The sequence below is a fragment of the Camellia sinensis genome, chromosome 6 (assembly GCF_055761805.1).
Source record: "Camellia sinensis isolate YWXY chromosome 6, ASM5576180v1, whole genome shotgun sequence".
In the NCBI taxonomy this organism is placed as follows: domain Eukaryota; kingdom Viridiplantae; phylum Streptophyta; class Magnoliopsida; order Ericales; family Theaceae; genus Camellia; species Camellia sinensis.
The window spans coordinates 72,138,101-72,158,449 of record NC_138966.1 but is presented as its reverse complement, the minus strand read 5'-3'; the positions used below and the strand labels follow the sequence as shown (position 1 = coordinate 72,158,449).

The following is a 20,349-nucleotide window of genomic DNA, read 5'->3' as shown; positions in this document are numbered from 1 at the left end:
TTAACCACGGAAAGAAACTGCATAACTTGTTATTAGACATACAATAGTACACTAATAAACAACAGATGACATCACATTTGTTATAGAGAACCTAGTTGCATCAGCATTACAAGCTGAAACTAGCAATCTTCCTTCCAGTACTCTGAACTGCACACAAATTACACAAATGAACAAAAAAAGAATAATCATAATCATGTGCAGCAGATTGGAATCACATTTTTGCAAGACTTGCATGTGCTCGAGCTGAAGATCTTGTTGAGACCATGATGCACCCATGGTTATTCAGCTACAGCTTCAGCACGCATTTTTTCATACAAGCGATATATCAGTGTTGATTTTGACATCTGAGGCTCCCTTTCAAGGACAGCAATCACATCCTTAGTGGAGATAGTACGGGCTACTTTTGTTTGAGGCACCACAACTTGATTCCTTGCTAATTTTCTATTCATACCTATTGAGAGAGCATGTGTTAAAATCAGATCATGTGCAACAAATCATGCAATGCCAAGTTATCATACCTAGAAATTTTACTTACCACAAAAATGGCTCTGTTTAATTCATTAGAAATACAAATAGTCAACATTGTACATAAAATGTTCAACGAGGCAAGAACATGCCATGAGCTATTTTGAGAGATCATCAATTAAGAATCTTCTGTCTAACAATACATAGTTATTAGTTACAATACCTCCCCCTTTCAACAATAGTACCTGTAAAAATTATTCTTCTTGTCTAAAAATAGAAAAGATATGAAATCACAGGGCGCAGGGAGTGGGGTGAGGTCAGTATTAAAGGCCAAGAGAGAAGCATTTAAAGTAAACCCCTTGGCTTTCACCTAGCGTCTTTCATGGGATCACCAAGGCCCCTAAAACTAATTGGACCCCCTCAGCACAAGTAATTAGGCAAAGAAAACAAAAGGATTACAAAATTCGAATTAGTTGGGTTGGTTGTGAAGACAAAATATGTGCAGTTCTAGTAAATCAAGGATTTAGTGAAAAATAAATAGCACCACCTGTTTGCTTTGTAAACAACTTAGTTTGCAATGCGAACCCTAAACCCTAAAACAATAGCAGCACAAGCAAACTTAGTTTGTGTTGTATCTACTCGTGTTTGTTGCTTTACAAGTGATGGCGAGCATGGAAAGAAATTTCAGTCCTAGTTTTTGTACAGGAGTCTTTACCCTATATATATATATATATATATATAATCTCAATGATTCAATGAAATTGATATTATGAGAATTTGAGATTGTGTTTGCATGAAATTGCCTAACCCTTGCGAGGGTGAAACACCTCTTTCCCTCTTTTCTTCTCCGTCTTCTCTTTTTCTTCTTTGGACACATATCCAAGTTACTATTCACAGACCTCAGAAAGTGCACTTTTCCATCCCAAAACCCTATCCAATCACCCCCAAATCAATCATAATCCCTTCTTCTACGTATTAGCCTTCAACTTAACCATTAAAACCCCATTACTCACTGTTTAAGCCCTTAAATAGCCTTTGTTTTGAAAATCTATCAAGCTGCCTGTGGGTTGTGCTTACACTGTCCTACATCAGTTTAGAATTAGAGCTTCAAGATCCTATTGCACCAATTTGTTGTTAAGATCATTTTCTTTACTACAATTTTGACTAAAGCTGAATTGGGTTCCAAAATTTGAAGCCTTATCAAAAGATCATGAGGCTATGAAGGAAGATATCACATCATCGAGGAAGATAATAATGAGTAAAAGCATGAAACTGCTGCAATGCTTGAAGAAACTAAAAGACCAAGATGAACATGTTGCCAACATTGAGGAACACCCAGGAGTGATCACCTCCTCTCAATCACTCTAACTCAATTGCAACATAGCCTGACCTTTGGCTTGCCTATGTCTCCTCTATGCACTCACTCCCCAAGTTGGGTTCACTTTGCTCACTACTATGATGGCCATCACTTGGAAGCCTAGGCTGGGAGCAGAGCCTGCATCCGTTGCTTGGGATCATTGCAGGATTGTGGATTGAAGGTTAGGATCACTGGTTCGTCCAGGTTGCTTGGTTGTCTCCCCAGGGAAGACGGCTTCTCTTTGACCAGTCTTAGAGAGGGAACATTGACCTACTCATGCCTGTTGCATGCCATGATAATACACCTCCCAAGATATCATATTTACCTTTGTAGCTCCTATGATGTAGTCTTCCCAATGTATGAATCGTAGGACGCAACAATAAGCTTGTTAAGGGCAACTCACCACCTGTCGGAAGCTTATAAAAGGGTATCCATTCACATAGTTAGCAACACAACACTAGCATAGTTTAAACAAAGCAATCTCATAACTTATGTTTTCAAGGTCTATCACTGCCAACCTCTTTTTCTATATGATTGCCTTGGTCTTTCTCCCTTGCAGCCTCTGGCGATCCTTGGCCACTGAAGTGCTAGCCATTTTCCCAGAGATCCACATTCAACCACCTCTAATACCTAAAACCTAAGAAATATGACAACACGAACACACTAACACCAATTTTCAAAAAAAGCAAGACACAATATGCAGGGAACACAGACGGAATATATAATTTTATATATCTATTATATGTCATATATATGAATATATCATTCAAAGATAATAAAAAAAAAAATACAATATAACACTTAGTTTTATAATTTACACTGTTTTTCTTTTATTATTGTATCCTAAGTTATTTAATTTAAACTTATAATTAGTTTCATGCATGTATAATCGATGGACACGTGTGTGTTCTCCAAGTGTCCGAAGAGTGTTTGAGATTAAAAAACTTTTTAAAAAATAAGAGATGTTTTGATTAGTGTCAAACACACGTTGGGAAGTGTCCAACGAGTGTAAGTGTCTGACGGACACACCACATCTTAGAAGTGCCTGTGCTTCTAGGCCTAAAACCTTGTTTTGAATACATTGGGCTCGTGGGATGTGGCTTTTGTCACAATAGGTTACTATGCTAGGATGGGACGCTTGTTTGCTTGCGTGACTTATGTGATTATGTGACCAAATGGGTATGAGATTAAACTTCTGGGATGTGGTTTGCGCCCATGGAATTCTTAGAATTCCTTTTAGAAGAGTACTTGATTAATACTCTTTCTACTTGGAAATCTTTGAACGTTTGTTGGACGAACCAATATCTTAGAGGGGCAATTCGAGCATTGACGAGGCGAAATAGGTCTGGAACAGTGTTGTAGATTTGCCCAGTATGAATGAAGTGCCATGCATTTGCATAGATTCTCAAATACTAAACCACATGAAGCTAATATACAATAATATGCTGCAAATAATATGCTGCTCCAACTTGGAAACAAGAATGCATATCTATAACATATATAAAAAGTGTAGAACTCCATCCTAACGCATCCTGCATTCTAACACACTTTCTCTAAAAAATTTCCTCATGAAGGTAGAGAATTTCAAAACTACTCGCAATGATCATATTGACGAAATTGCCATCATCTTTCTACTGGAGCCTTCGTCCAAGGCGGTGAGGTGTGAGACTGCTGACAGACTCCGCATGACCAAATGATGAGGCAAACCAATACTTTGTCCAAAGGGTCATTTCATTTAATTCTCTAGCACATTAACATAAAAAATAAAAAATAATTAAAAAAATTAAAAGAAAAAAAAAATTCTTAAAAAAAATAATAAATTTCACATTCTCCTTTTTGAGGTTATAAAATAAAGATAAGTAACTTAAAATGAAGTCTAAATATTACTTATTGTTTAAAAAAATTAAGATAAACATATTTAAAGTAAAAAATTATGTCTATTTCTTTTTATCTAACAAGAATTCCCATGCATAACACAGGTGTACTATTAGTACATATATATTTTCAGTGATGAAGGCTTTACAACTCATCCTGTTGCTTTTGCAATGACTCTTCTACCCGGGCTAAATACTGAGAATCCAAATGTGCCCCTGCTCAAAAGATGGATTGTTGTACACATCGCTTGCCCTCATGTTGATGCCGTATGTGCTGAAATCTATTTTTGCAAGCAGCGAAATTTGTCTTGACTTCCTATTGTGCTTCTGATTAACCAATTGATGTCTGAATTTGTAGGGTGGCGACTTTTGGCTCTTCTAGATATCAGCCATGTGGTCATAGCATGGCAGTTATGTGACGACCCAACATGCATATCAATATTGCATTTATATTATTATGTGAAATTTGAATGTTTAAATGTGTGTTATGTACTTAATTTGTATGTATTTGTCTAAATTACGGGATATCTGTTAGAATGTCTGGTACAAATCAGGAATTGAAAGTTTAGATGAATTCAGAAACCGAAATTAGTGACTTTAATTAGTTTCACTTAATATTTAGAGTCTTTTGGGGAGTTTAATTAAAATTTGATTCAGATTAAAAATAATTAGAAATAATCAACTAGATATAAGTGGGATTAATTAACCTCAAGCTTGTTTAATTAGCCTAATCTAATTTGACCTATATAGAAGAGGGTTTGAACTCATTTTGTATCACTTGTGCTGGAGAAGTTTATATATATATATATATAGAGAGAGAGAGAGAGAGAGAGAGTAGTAGATAGAGGAAGGCTTGTTTTTGTTGAATGAAAGGAGTAAGTCAAGATTTTGCAAGAATTCTTCAAGTTAAAGACTCTAGGTATGAAATTGAACCCTAATTCATGTAGATTATCTATTTAGCTTCTGTACTCGTGAAGAAATTGAAGTTAAATATGAGTTATTAGAAAGAAATTGATAGGGAGATGATGATAGTTGAGTTATAGGTACATGCATGGTTGAATATGTGATGATTCATCATTTATAGCATGAATTTTATCATCTATGTTGAATTTGGGAGTTGAAGATTATATGCATCAAAGAATTACAAGTTTTAAAGGTTTAATTTCATGTTTTGAAAGCTTTGAAAAGAATTTGAAAACAATTCTTTACATGCATGAAGTTTTTGAGTTCAGTTTTGTCAAATCCATGGTGTTTTGAGTTAATGACGTCAAATTGGTTATGTATTCATGTTTTTCAAAGTGTTTTCATGTGTTTGTACCAGCCATGCAAGCTTTTGAACTTTGAACTCATGTTTTGGAACTCAAGTTCCAGTTTTGAAAACCCAGAATTCAACCTCATCGCTCGAGCAATGAAGTTACCGCTCGAGCACACTTTGAGATCATCCAGTATTTTTGCAGAGCTTTGTTCATAGCTCGAGCGACCAAGAGTCCGCTTGAGCTAACTCAGTTTTTCTTTGCATTCTACTCAAGCGATCAAGTATTCACTCGAGCCTACATAGAGACCATCCGGTACTTTTGTAGACCATGCAGACCGCTTCAGCTAGCCACTCGAACGAACACTCTATTTTCAACCACTTTTGAAAGACATACTCGTGCATATTTTTGCTCTCATTCTTTTAAGCATTCTTAGGCATTGTTTAAGCCTAATTAGAGAAATAGGAAGCTATAAATCCATCTAAGGAACTGGATTAGGTAATAGGTATTTGTTCGATTGGTATGTTTCAATGTATTTTTGTTATGTGTTTTGTGTAGGTTGGACACCCAAAGTCTAGCATTCGTTCAAGCCCACTATGAGTAATATCTCTATAAAGATATATTCGAAATGTATTTTGAAACTTGCTTAATGATGTTTATGAAATATTATTTTATATGAATGAATGAAGTTCCTTTTTGTTAAATGTATTTGTGGCATCCTTTAGTGAGGCCCTGCATGGGGGATATAATACCACGGCCCTTCGATTATTGGATTTATAGAAATCTCTAATGTTAGACCCATGTGGTCCCTTCGTTAGACTTTATAGTCCCTTTGATAGATGTAAACCTTAAATATAACAAAACATTGTCCTTCCAAGTGGTTTGAGGAGAAGTCTACAGTGTCCAGCTAGAAGCCCACATGTTGGTCTCCCAGAAGCTTCCACCGCTTGCATAAGAATATGTAGTATTCTTTTCCAACTCGTCAGTGCTCACCTGCATTCTTGTCCCCGTTGCCACTCTATGTTCGCCGTTCTCAACCAGAAAAGAGAAGAGGGCTGTAGGATGCATTATCTCCATCAAAACCATTCTTTCAGATGAGTTCGCCGTTCCACCGCAACTTATTTTTTCTTTTTTCTTTTTTTTTTTTTGTTTTAAGTTTTATTTATTTATTTATTTATATTTTAAATTAGTTTTTTAGAATCACTTCATTCATATCATACTGGTATATATGATGTTTCGAATTGCAAACAGAGATCGAACCGGAGAGGATTAGTCAAAAACCCATGCATGTAGACAATAAAAACAAATAGATAATTGAATGGTTTTATTATACTGACCACTTCCAGAAACAAAGCAATAAAATATTCCAAGGTTGGAATTTTCATCTTTGGTAATTGAAAGAAAAAATGTACAACTTAAATAATTCTGTGTGTACTTTTTTCCATTGTTGAAGCAAACAAATGGAAGAGAATTATTTGCAACTTTATTTTATCTTGGTCAATAAACTAAAACATGGAATGTCTATGTTGAGTCTTTGATATGAATACTGGGAGTTGGCGTTCAATTATTACTTGTTTCATATTCCATTTGAATCCTTACCGATTCCTATGCACAAGTCTTGCTATCTAGGCAGCGCAGTTGAAATGATTTTGTAGTTAGTCTTAGTCTATTATTTGATTATATTCCAAGCCACATATTGGATTGTTGAATTCACATTACTGGATAAACCTCATAGTAATAAATTATTGTGTATTTTGTTTTAGGTAGGCATTTTTCCAGTGTGGACTGGTGGTGCTATTAAGTCATTTGAGAGTCACCACATGTCTCATTTATGATATGAATAGTTTATTTTGTTCAACTATCCATGTAAATTATTCATAAAAAAAATTACATTAATTCAATAACACGGTCCATGATTTTATAAAATTTTTCTGCAAAAAAAAAAAAAAACAAACAAACAAACAAACAAAAGAAGAAAAAGAAGAAGAAGGAGAAGAAGTGAACGATCTATTTTTAAAATTAAATTATCATTCTCATTTAAGGTATTGATTATTGAATAGTTTGCAAGTGTACTAACCACATAAGAATATCTATTTGCTGTGGGCCACTTTTCTTTCGAAAGTCACACATGATTTTACTTGCAACTTCTTTTAACAAAATTAGTACATAATTTCATTTACATTCGTTAAGCCCCTACATCATGATACAGTTTTATGCTCAATTTTGTATACTTAAATGTTTATTTGCCACTTAGAAATTGAGATAAGTTGTTTTGATCGTAAAGTTAGGTTGATGAATTAGGGAAGTTAATCAAAGTTAAAGTTTCTGCTCTAATGGAAAATGTTCCATGTAGATTACATTTTTTACCTCTTCTTTTCACTTTTCACTTTTAGACACAAGTGAGTCTGTCTTATATGCATTTATGAATATGAATCTCATTGCTTTGTGTTTAAATGTGAAAAAATCAGATAAAAAATAAAATTATATAACATTGTTTTTAAATTATATAACATTGTGATACAATAATGTGCTAAAATGACAAAATCAACAATGCCGCGACCCCCACGCGCACACGTGGGGGGCCAGTTAGTACAAAGAAACAAGTTTAAGAAAGAGAGTTATGGCATACCTACACAAGAGTGACTCATATTCAAGTTTTAATCACACCTAGCATGATGATTCTATACCGTGGGGTTACACCAAGGATCAACCTTAAGTCCTTATATTTCTGCTTTAGTTATGGATGAGTTGACAAGAAATATTCAGGATGATGTAGAAGTGTATGCTTTTTGTAGATGATAGCGTATTAGTGGCTGAAACTAGAGAACAAGTTAACACTAAGTTGGAAACTTGTAAAGAAGCACTAGAATAGATTATCGTGTTAGTGCGTCTTAGGTACTGTGCAATAAATGAGTACTCACTAGATTAAAAGAAAAGTTCTATAGAACAGCTATTAGATTAGCGATGTATGAGACAAAATGTTGGGAAACTAAGAAACATGTAGATAAGATAAGTGTTGCTGAGATGAGGATGCTAAGGTAGATGAGTGTTGTAGATAAGCTGAAAGAGAATAGATTGAGATGGTTTGGTCATATACAATAGAGACCAATTAAGGTAGTAGTGAAGAGATATAATACAATAACAGTAGGGAAGTGTTAGAGGAAGGGACAGACCTAGATTGACATGGGCTAGTGTAGTAATTAGAAATATAAAACTCTTTGGTTTGACTAACCAAATGGCATTTGATAGAGTCAAGTGGAGAAGAAGGATTCATGTAGCCGGTCCTATTTGATGAAACTTAAGGCTTGGTTTAGTTTGGTTTGGTTTGGTTTATTTTTAGTTCACGTTATCTACATATTTTCAGCACTAAACATATATCTCAAGATGGACAATAGTTGAAGTATATCGTTACCTCAAAGTTGTGTGAAAAACTTGAAAGTCTTTCTTCTTTCTTCTTTCCTTCCTTTTATTCATTTCTTTCTCTCCTTGTTTAGTGCTGAACATGAGCAGCATTGGCCTAGGGTGTTCCCCTCTATATGAACACTCATCTAATTGCGTAACCTTGGGGTTGTTTGGTGCATCTTGTTGTAAGCTAAAAGCTAATAATTGGAAAACAAAGGCCAAAAGTACCCCTCTCCCAGCTTCTAGATAATCAACTTTTTTCAATTTATTTAAATTATTTCTGCCTAATAAACTATAACCAGAAGTTACACCAAACAGTCTGACACATACTCCCGAATTAAAATAAGCTATAATCAGCTCCTTTAAGTTGCAACAAAAAGCCCCCTTGTAGTTAAAAGGTTCGTTGCATACGTTAAATGCAATTGTGAACCCTACGAACGTGGCCTAGGATAATTTAGTTTAGTTTTCTTCCCTGTATTTTTTTTATTTGCTCAAGAACTAGCAAAGTGCATGTTGGGGGTGTGAGATGAGTCAAAATGTAAAACATTTAGACCTTTCAAACTACACTTTATATTCAAGAACTCAATGTTACTTGATCAAAATTGAATTTTAGAAACCTAAATTTGCATATTTTTCTGCATGTGCGGAACCTAACTTCTGCATGTGCGGATTTGGCCAATGGAAAGTTGGAAATTTTTTGAATAAGTCTGGGAAATCTACTCTTGCGGAAAATAGTTTTGCTCATGTGGATTTTTACAACAGTAGATTCTTGAGGGCAAATTTTATCCTTATAAATGTCCAAATTTCAAAATTTGTATTTCACACAAAGTTGTAGCCCTTTAAGTCTTCTTTCCAATGCCACTTGAATCACATCAATCCGATATTGGATGAGTGGCTCTGATAGCGAGATTCATCAAATTCAGTCTGTCTTCTCCAAACCTCATGGATTGTGCTTTCTTTGTTCTATTCACTTCAAATCTTCAAAGCTTACTGTCGGGCTCGAATTGAAGTTCTCCAAGTATTTAGTAAAGCATGCAAAAGCTTCCCAATCACGCCGTTTTAGTGTAGGGATTCGATCTTCCTAAAAACACTACCATCAATATTTATTTCTTAACTATTAAGTGTAGTTCGGAGGGCCTAAATGTTCTTCGTAAACGTACTACCATCAAGTAATGTTGAGTTGTTGACTATAAAGTGTAGTTTGGAGGGCCTAAAAGTTCTTTCTAAAAATTTGACCAGTTTGTGTGTCTTGTAGATAAGGTTCTCCAACTTCAAAAAGGGTAGCCGAAAACCTAGAAAAGGCGGCTTCAACCTAGAGAGGTGCTCCCAATCATCAATCCATGGCATTTTTTTTTTTCAATGTTTGAAGATTCCACTCTCTTAGGATCTGGATGAAGCCCTAGTTTAGTGTGGACGATTCATGTTAACCGAAGATGATTCGTGTCTGCGATTTAAATATACACATCCTCTTGATGATGATACTGAGGCTTGTAGCCCCAGTATGTCCCCTATTATCCAAATCGATGATTTACTAGATTTCAATACATTAATTACTCGTAACGTGATTAGTGGCGGAATCTAAACCCCAAACTCATCTTTAATTGAAATCCAATTCATTTTATTTCCCTTTTATAATTGCTTTAAGCTAATGTAGATAAAAACAATTATTCTTTTATTCGAATTAATTAAGAATTGATTTCTAAGATTTACACAACTTAAACTTGCTACTATTCTACAAAATTGAGGTGACAGTTAGTTCTTTATTTTTGGTGTGCAAAATACAAGCTCCTAGGTGTCAATGTAATTTCCCCTCATTTGATATATTAGTGTATGTATGACTCAGGATGTTTGCATGCTATGTTACACGGACTCGGGTGCGAGTATCGGATGCGGGTGTATATCTAAGGGTCAGACACCCCAAAACTTAAAATGAGGGTACGTGGATACGGATCTAAATCAGGATACGGATACGGGGTACGTCAAATAATTATTTCTTAAATATATATTTTATATAAACATGAGTTAAAAAGTTAACCCAATAAATTTTTTTTATATATAATTTATGGACCAAACATATAAATTAGATACATAACAGCCCATGATATTATAAGATTTGTTGGCCAAAATTTTAAGAGGCACAAATTTTAGTAGGCCCAAAATTTTATTTTATTTATCCCGTTCAACCCAATTTTTTTTTTTATAAATATTTTTATAAAAATAATAAAATAGAGGGATGAAATATAATAAATAAAGAATAAAAGAGAGAGCAAGGGGTAGATCAAGAGGCAGATCAATGTCGGTGGAATGGACGAGAGAGAGGGAGAGAGGGAGAGGGAGAGAGGGAGAGAGAGAGACGTGACACAGAGTGAGAGGGGCTTACAGTCGTGCTTGTCGAAGACGAAGACGAAGTCGAAGTCGAAGTCAAAGCACGCTATACGAAGTCGAAGTCGACAAAGACAGTCGAAGGACGTGACCAGAGGGATCGAAGTCAACGACAGAGGGATTGATGTTTTGCCCCTTTGAAGTCGGCGACCATGTTCTCTCCTTGCTCTCTCCTCTTTTGTTTCTTCTCCCATGTCCATTTGTAAAGAGTCGTATCCTGCACCCGTACCTGTGTCGTGTCGTGTCATGTCAACACGGGTACCTCCCAAAAACTAAAGAGTCCGTGTAACGTAGTTTGTATGATCAATCGACCACCATTTTATCATTACTTTTTTCTACAGGTTGGCCAATGGTCTAGCTTTAAAAACCAGCAAATACCGGATTTAATGTGACAAGAAAATCTTAGACTTGATGATTTTAAATGGACAAATAATTCTCACACATGCATGTGTATGTGTACGTATTCATTATCATTTACAAGAGGGTACACGCTATGTGTGTGCTTGAAATCTGACAATCTATAATAGTTCACAACTCAAGCAATTGAGAGAGGTTGACGAGCAGTCATCACATAATTTACAATTGAAGCAGTTAAGAAAGGTTTCCCTCAGTTGCAAAATTTTAGGAGTTATGGGAATTATTTAAACGTGACCAACATGATAGCCTCAAAATAACGGGAACAACCCAAATGGCATCTCCCTTCAGAAGTCTAGATTTTTGTATTTTTTTCTAGAATATAAAGGGAGAAGAACAAATAAATTGCAAAAAATATGGAAGGGGATTCGGGAAGTCAGATAAGTGGAAAAGTCAGATAAGTGGAAAGTCTCATACATAACAAATAATGTGTAAATTATGGGGGAAATATTTTTGGAATATTAAAAAAAATATTCAAGCCAATAGTGTCTTTGATGCAAAGTATAAGAAATTCAAGGAAGGTTAAATTTAAAGAAGTAATGACATTTGGACATTGACATGATTTCATTGAGAAACTTATCAAAATCTTCTATAACTATGTTTCTAGTATTATTAGAGTCTTGTTTTATAATTATATTTACATTCTCTAGGATTTTAAGCTTAGGGATATTTTGTTAATTTCCATAATTTTCAAATATGGGTTGTGTGGATCGCCCATGGATCGTCTTGTAGGTGAAGTTATTTAATTAGTCTTTGTTTTTGTTTTTTATTTAATCTTAGATTAGTTTTTGAAGCCAAAGATATTATAATAATTTTTTTTTTTTTGGTTTAGGAAGTCTCCTAGTTCTATATAAAGTCGTGTAATACTTATAATTGAATAGAGTTGATATTTTAAAGGATCCTAAGAGTTTTGAAGCCTCTTTGGGTTTGTGTGATGCAACTCTAACCCTAGGTGTGATACCTATTGAATCTAGGTGCGATGACTAGACCTAATGTTTTAAAAACCGAACCAGTGAGCGAATCGGAAAAGAGATTGGGTGAATGGGTTACCGGTTCAACCATCGAGTTGAACCAGAATTGAACCAGAATCGAACCATGATACTATAATTATTTTATAAATATTTTAATAATTTAAATAAATAAAATACATTCATTTAAAATATTTTTACATTTTATTTATTTAAAATATCTTTTATAATTTAAGATATATATTTATCAAATATATATGTTTATACAATTTTTATATTAATATTGTTGTAAAAATATTAATTATATATGTTTTTGACAGAAATTACTTTGAATACTATAAATATTATACATCTCATATATATTAACAAAGAGCCATGGTGGCATAGTGGAAATTCATGCTCTCTTAGAGCTTAAGGTGCTAGATTCAACTCCTCCTAGCACCAACTTTTTCAATGTTAGACCATATATAGTAAACTAGACCGGTTTGATCCAACCCACACCCGGTCGTTCGTTTTACCGGTTTAACCACGAATCTCATCGGTTTAGCTTAAAATGACCGGTTTTCAAGTGAGAACGGTTAAGTGAGTATGTCCGGACCAGAGCCTAGACCAATCGACAGTTCAACCGGCCGGTCCAGTCTGATTTTCAAAACATTGCCTAGACCTATCTTCTTTTCTTTTCTTTTATTTCTTCCTTAAATTTCAGCACTTCCACAGCTTAATTACTATTCACGGGGTACTGTTCACAGCACCCAAAACAGTCCCAAAAATCATTCTTCCTTCTTGTTACATTAAACCCTAAACCTAATTCTTCCATACACTAATAGAAGCCCTAAATTTCCCATTACTTTTCATCTTGAAACCACAACGAAAAAAAAAAACCCCACAGAATTCAGCATTGCAGCCCTTACATTTGCCGTCCTGCATCAATTTGGTCGGATTGAAATCTTCTATAATTCTATTTCTAGTATTATCAGTCTTATTTTGTAATTATATTTGTGTTTTCTAGGATTTTAAGGTTAAGGGTATTTTCCTAATTTGCAGAATTTTTGAACATGGGTTGTCTTGTGGGTAAAGTTATTTAGTCTTTTTTTTTTTTTCCTTATTTATTCTTAGATTAGTTTTGAAAGTCAAAAATATTATAATAGTTTCATTTTTTTTTGTTATAATTGGTTTAGCAAATCTCATAGTTCTATATAAAGTCATGTAAAGCTTATAATTTAATAAAGTTGATATTTCATAGAATTCAAGAGCTTTTGAAGCTTCTTATGGATGGTGTGACGTAATCAAATTCTAGGTGTGATGCCTAAGGAATTCTAGGAGTGATTCCTAGACCTATCTTCTTCTTCTCCTTCTCTTTCTTTCCCTCTTTTATTTTAGGCGCTTTAAACAGCCTAAAACACTGTTCACGAATCCACTGTTCACTGCCTTATAACAGCCCCTAAAACAATGTTAAATCAGCCCCAAAAGCCCACTATTGTGGCTGTCCCGAATTGTCCTACATCAATTTAGGTATCAGAACTTGAGGTTCCGCCATGATGTTTTCACATTGTGAGGGATCCTATACTAGTGGATTAACTTGGGAAGAGCGTAAAGCGCTTCTAAGAGCAAAAAAACCAGCTGAGGGATTTTCAAGATGATTTTCTTGATCAATTGTATACTCTTAAGCAAGGTTATATGCGTGTGATTGATTATGCAATAAAATACAAGGAATTCTTTATTAAATCAGGAGTGGTAGAAAGTGAACAGAGGACTATTGCTCGTTTCAAAAGTGAGTTGAGATCTGTAATTAAAGAAGAGATGTCTCATGCACATTTGGAAGACCTTGAAGATGCTATTGAAACGGTTATATGCAATTTGAGTTTTTCATAAAATTAGGGAGAAATCTACAGTTTTTAAGCCAACTACAGAAGGAGGATTGCTACAACCACCACCAAATTGTGTTAGAAATGCATCACAAGTAGGACCAAAACCAAAAATTGTCGTCAAAGATGCGCAACTGAAGTCAAAAGTGAAAGAAAACAATTACATTTTGCCCAAAACAAAAGAAGACCAGATTATTAAGAATAAAAAGGGTCCCATTCATAAGATAAAAGCATACAAATGAATTCTCAAATTGTTCAAGAAGAAGCTAGAGATCAAATTGAAATTTGGATACCATAAAAGCTGTATAGGATGAAAAATTAAAGCAAGAAAAGGCTGATTCGGAGCAAAATATGCCTTTAAAGGTCACTAATGTGTTACCTAAATTTTCTGATGTGGTGCCAACAAACTCATCTAATGAGCCTCTACCCATAACTAATGTCCAACACATACCATACCAAAGTCACAAGAGAATTGCAAAATTGAATTGCATGACAACATTTTGGTTGAGGTAAAGGTTGAGAATATTGAATCCCTGGTCATTGATGCAAGAGGTAACATTCAAATTGATTGTAAGCAACATATTGCAAAGCCAAAAGAGAATTGCATGGATGATGGGGCAATTCAACACTTAGATCAATTCAAGAGTTCACCTTTTACTTCAATTGATTTTGTTATTACAGAAAAATTTAGCTTTAGAGCTAAAAATATCATATTGATTCCATTACTATCGAAAATGAGGAATAAACAATGCTGCCAACTTGAAGATATTAATGTAAAGCCATGAATGCAATTTCAAAGTTTATGATTTCTTATAGTCCAACGCTTCAAAACTCGAGGTCAAGTTTTTTCCAACCAACGGAGAATGATGCAGAATATAAAAAACTCAAGGAAGGCTAAATTTAAAGAAACGATGACATTTCGACATTGACATGATTTCATAGAGAAATTGATAGAAATCTTCTATAATTATGTTTCTAATATTATTAGTCTTATTTTATAATTATATTTATATTTTTTAGGATTTTAAGCTTAAGGGTATTTTGATAATTTGCAAAATTTTCGAATATGGGCTGTGTGGGTCGGCCATGAGTCATCTTGTGGGTGAAATTATTTAATTAGTTTTAGTTTTTGAAGTCAGAGATATTATGATAGTATCCTTTTTTTGTTATAGTTGATTTAGGAAGTCTCCTAATTCTATATAAAGCCATATAATGCTTATAATTTAATAGAGTTGATATTTTATAGAATTCAAGAGCTTTTGAAGCTTCTTATGGATTGTGTGATGCAATCAAACTCTAGGTGTGATGCCTAAAGAATTTTAGGAGTGATTCCTAAGCCTATCTTCTTCTTCTTCTTTCCCTCTTTTATTTTATGCACTTTCAACAGCCTAAAATACTGATCACGAATCCACTGTTCACAGCCTCATAACAGCAGCTAAAACAGTGTCAAATCAGCCCCAAAAGCCCACTGTTGTGGGTCTCCCTAATTGTCCTACATCAGTCTTTGGTTAATGTCAATACGATAACACATATAGGAAAATACCACTATCATTATGTTCTATCTAACAAGCTTTTCACATTGTGTTAAGTAGAGCTTATACATTACATATCACAAAAGTCTATACCAAGCAGCATGGCCCATGTGTATCAATATTGTATTGTATCCAACTGAAACCCAGATAAAAATAGTTACTATGAAACTGATATCCGCCAAATAAATGCACTCGTGCTCATACCAACAAATGGCTTTTTATGTTGTAATTTACATGATGTAGAAGTGATGGATTCCAAAGTTGAGTACCATATGATTCTAATTGTTGGTTGTGTTAGTGAGAAGGGCAGTGTTGTAATTTTCATTATAAGTATAAATAATAAAGAATAGGGAAGAGAACCCAAATGTTCTCATTATCTCTTTCCTTCTATGGCTGTTTCTCTCCTCTCTTTTCTTTCTCTCTTCATTCTTTTATTATTTTATTCAATTCTTCATGGTATCAAAGCCAAACCATGGTCCAACGGTCTTTTTCGGGACTGAAGAATACGTATTACGGTAAAAAAAAAAAAAAAAAATCTTCCCAGGCTCGTTTTTCAATGCTCTTTCATACTACCTTTTTTCGTTTTTTTCATTGGAGAAGCCTTACTAGGGTTTTCCAAATTTTTCTCTTTTTCGGCAAAATGGCCCTTTTTTGCCAAAACAACCACAGCAGCTTTTCCAGTGCATAAATCCTGTCTTCTTCAGCTTAGAGGGGACCGACTGGGACAGTTTCCTTATTACCCCGGGGCTTTGACAAGTGGTATGGTGTTTTTGATGGTTTGAAGGTATTTTGTGACTGTCGGGTATGTTTTCTGGAGCTGTTTTTACTCTGTTTGGCACACAACAGTCCCTGTTTTTTGTTCTTTCTTGCTGCTGGGTGTTTCCTTATTGATGGGTGATTCTTTATTCAATTACTAAATAATCATGTCGGAAGAAAGTGTGGTTTCTCAACAACCGGCTAGTGTTGCTCGTCACACTGTTACAAATAATCCCACTTTACAGACTACCACTGTGAAGCTTAATGGCTGTAATTACTTGTCTTGATCTCAATCCGCCAAGTTATCTATCAAAAGCAGGGGGGAAATCGGGTATGTGACAGAAAAGGTACAGCAACCAAAGGATGATGACCTACTTTACGATCAATGGGATATTGAGAATTCCACAATTATGTCTTGGCTTCTTAACTCAATGGAGGCTGAAATCAGTGGTGATTATTTGTTCATGGACACGGCAAAGGAGATTTGGGATGTGGCTGCACAGACTTACTCTAAGAAGGAAAATATGGCACAAGTATATGAATTCAAGTGTAGAATTCACAATACTAAGCAGCGGGATTCTACTGTTGTCACTTTTTTCCATACCCTTCGTGCTTTATGGAAGGAATTGGATCGCTATCAGACACTTGCGATGTTTAGTGCCGCAGATGCATTGAGATTGCAAAAGTTGATTCAGCAAGAACGGATTATTGAGTTTCTTGCTGGGTTAAATCCCAAGTATGATCAACTCCATATCCAAATTTTGGGTAGAGAGCCACTTCCATTTCTGCAAGAGGTGTTTGCTTATGTTCAGCACGAGGCAAGCATACGCGAGGTTATGCTACACCCGCAGTCCCACGGAGAGTTTAGTTCTTTTTTCTACTATTCCTAGGGATTTACGTTTGGTGGCAAGAAACTTGATAAGGGTCAGTCTGGTGATTCTTCTGATGACAAGGATAAGCTTTATTGTGATTTTTGTCACCGCTCGCGACACAATCGGGAGTAGGAGTGCAACTCGGGCTGGCTCAACCCTAGCAACCCGAGCCCAGCCCGAGTTTTTTTAGGGCTTGGGCAACTATATTTTGTAATTTGGACGGGCTTGGGCAGATTTTTGATGCCCGAATTGTAATTCGGACCGGGCTTGGGCAGAATCAGTGGCCAACCCGAGCAACCTGAACCCGAATTGAATTTAATATATTATAAAAATTATATAATATATATAAAAATTAAATAAAAAAGTTCTCCTTTATTTTAATTTTTTATTTTTTTTGGCTGGTCTTTCACCCTTGGATTAGCATCTTTTATGTGGATCATTAGATTAAATCGAAAAAGAAAACCCTACCTTATCTCTCTCTCAGACTCATTTCATTTGTTCAGGAGAGTTGAACTTTGAAGAACGGCGGAGATAAGCTTCAACTAACAATGACGATGCCACCAACAACGACGCCACCCTTTCGATAAGCTTCGACGCCACAAAAAACTGGTAGATCCCTCTTTGTGTTTGCATTTATGCTTCAATTTGTCTATTTTTGGTCACTCGTCATTCGATTACCACTCAAAATCAGTGGATCTATGAATTTAAAAAATTTTCTTAATAGATTTGCAAAATATGTTTATGTTAGTGAAATTTTGTGTATATATTTGTTTGGGTTAGTGAAATTTTGTTCTTGCATTTCAAATATGTAACTGATTTATGTTCTCGGGCGTAACGGAAATTCTTGCAATGCAACTATTGTGATGTATATAATAATTATATTGATTCACATTAAATATATATATATAATCTGGGATTGCATTTCTTGTCTTCGGTTTAATTAAATAACATCATTTATATAAAAACAAAGTCATATTGAATTAAAACTGAGCCAACCAAGCCTGTGCTCTGCTTGCTTGTGTTTGATTCCCAATTGATATATTCAGTAAATATTTGTTTTTGTGTTTCTTTAGTTATGTTATACATATGATTAGATAAAGAGTGCCATATTTATTTATTTGTTTGTAAATATCATCATATTTCTTTCTTCAGTGCAGAGGAAGCTCTTGCAAGATTGTATGTTAGACATGATTGGGGAAACTGATGGCGAAAATAACAAAGAGAAAGATCCAGTTGGGGTGGTGCAAAACCTAAGGAAGGTAAGCGCAAGAAACCATATAAATCTAAGTCTCTAGTGTGGGATCATTTTACAAAGATTATACAAACTAATGAGAGTAAAGCAGAACGAGTAAATTGCAACTATTTTGGACGTGAATTTGCTTGTCCAAGTGTTTTAGGTACTAGCACACTTTGGAGACACCTTAAGCAATGCTCTTATTATGACGGTAATAAGGACCCAACCCAACAACATTTGTCTTTCTCCTCAACAGTTGATAGTCAAGCTCAAATTGTGAATTGGAAATTTGATCAAGAACATTGTCGTAGGGAACTTGCTTGTATGATTATCATTGATAAACTACCTTTTAGTTTTGTGGAGAAAGAGGGTTTTAAAAGGTTTGTGAATGCCTTGCAACCAAAATTTCACATTGTTTCAAGAACCACAATCACCAAAGATTGCACAAAAATTTATAATTTTGAAAGGAAACTTTTGAAAGCAATCTTTCAGAATTCAGCTTCACGAGTTTGTCTCACCACAGATTTGTGGACTTCCATTCAAAACCTTGGGTACATGTGTCTCATAGCACATTACGTTGATATTGATTGGAAGTTACAAAAAAAGTTACCAATATTCGTGTTCTTCCAAGTCCACATCATGGTGAGGTAATTGCACAAGCTGTGGAAACATGCTTACTAGAGTGGCAATTGGAAAAATTAGGCACACTTACGGCAGATAACGCAAGCTCCAACGATGTAGCAGCTTTAAGTTTAAAAAGGAAGCTTGTTAAGAGGGATGGGTTGTTATTAAATGGTGATTTTTTTCATGTGAGGTGTTTTGCTCATATCCTAAATCTGATTGTGAGGGATGGAATTGAGGAGGCTAAGAGTTCAATATTGGCTCTTAGAGATTATGTGAAATATGTAAGGAGTTCCTCATCTCGATTGCTGATGTTCAAAAAATGTGCCGAGGAGGAAAGAGTTTTGGGTAAGAGGGCTTTGTGTTTAGATGTACAAACGCGATGGAATTCAACTTATATCATGTTAAACAATGCAATTGAATATCAATTAGTATTTGAGAGATTGGAGGAGAAGGATGTGTGTTTCAAAATCGAGGTTAAGAATGTTACGACGGAGGAGGATTGGATGACAGTTAAAAGTCTTCACAAGTTCCTTGAGAACTTTTATTTGATAACAAAGCGTGTCTCCAGTTCCAAGTATGTGACTTCTAATTATTTCCTTCTTGAAGACCAATAGGATTCAAGCTCTCCTCTTGAGTTGGGCAAATCATGAGAACGAGTTCTTTTCTAGCATGGCCATGAAAATGAAATTGAAGTTTGAGAAGTATTATAACATCGAAAAGATTAATCCTTTGTTGATTGTTGCTGTTGTTTTAGATCCACGTTACAAGTTGAAGTATGTTAAGTTTTCTTTCACAAGATATTATTCCATTAGTGATGTTGATGCTATGATTGAAAAAGTGAAGCATATCATGAAGCAACTTTATGAGCATTACTCCTCCTTTGTGTTAGAATCTATGGAAAATGTGGGTGTCTCCAAAGGTGGAAATGATGTTAGAATGGATGATCTTGGGGTTTCAAGTGTTGGGGTTGATATGCATAAACAAGATTGGCATCAATTCTTGAAAGCTGAAGAAACTGTGGTCATTAAATCCGAGTTTGATCGTTATTTGGAAGATGGGGTTGAAGAGGAATCCGAACACTTTGACATTTTAGCTTGGTGGAAAATGAAAGCTTCTACATATCGTGTGCTTTGTCTTATAACACGTGATATTTTATCCATTCCTATATCAACTGTTGCTTTAGAATCGGCATTTAGCATCGGGGTCGAGTACTTGATCAATTTCGCAGTTCTTTAACTCCTAAAATTGTGGAGGCTTTGATTTGTGGACAAGATTGGTTAAGGAGTTCATCAAGTCCAATTGATGTTGAAGAAAAATTAGAGGATCTTGAGAAACTAGAGTCAAGTAAGTT

General features: G+C 35.0%; 1 protein-coding gene across 3 annotated transcripts in view; it reads right to left on the bottom strand.

The window, feature by feature from the left end:
* The window catches only part of LOC145788649 (transcription initiation factor TFIID subunit 4b-like), a 52,963-nt gene continuing 32,614 nt past the window's right edge, over positions 1-20,349 (bottom strand). For 2 of the 3 annotated variants that reach the window (XM_082873965.1, XM_082873966.1), the window contains exon 14: positions 1-451. In XM_082873965.1, the coding sequence (XP_082730091.1) occupies positions 279-451 (173 nt within the window). In that variant the 3' untranslated portion in view covers positions 1-278. Of the gene's footprint in view, positions 452-2,340; positions 2,460-20,349 lie in introns of all 3 variants that reach the window. The other variant, XR_014332438.1, reaches the window with a different exon arrangement.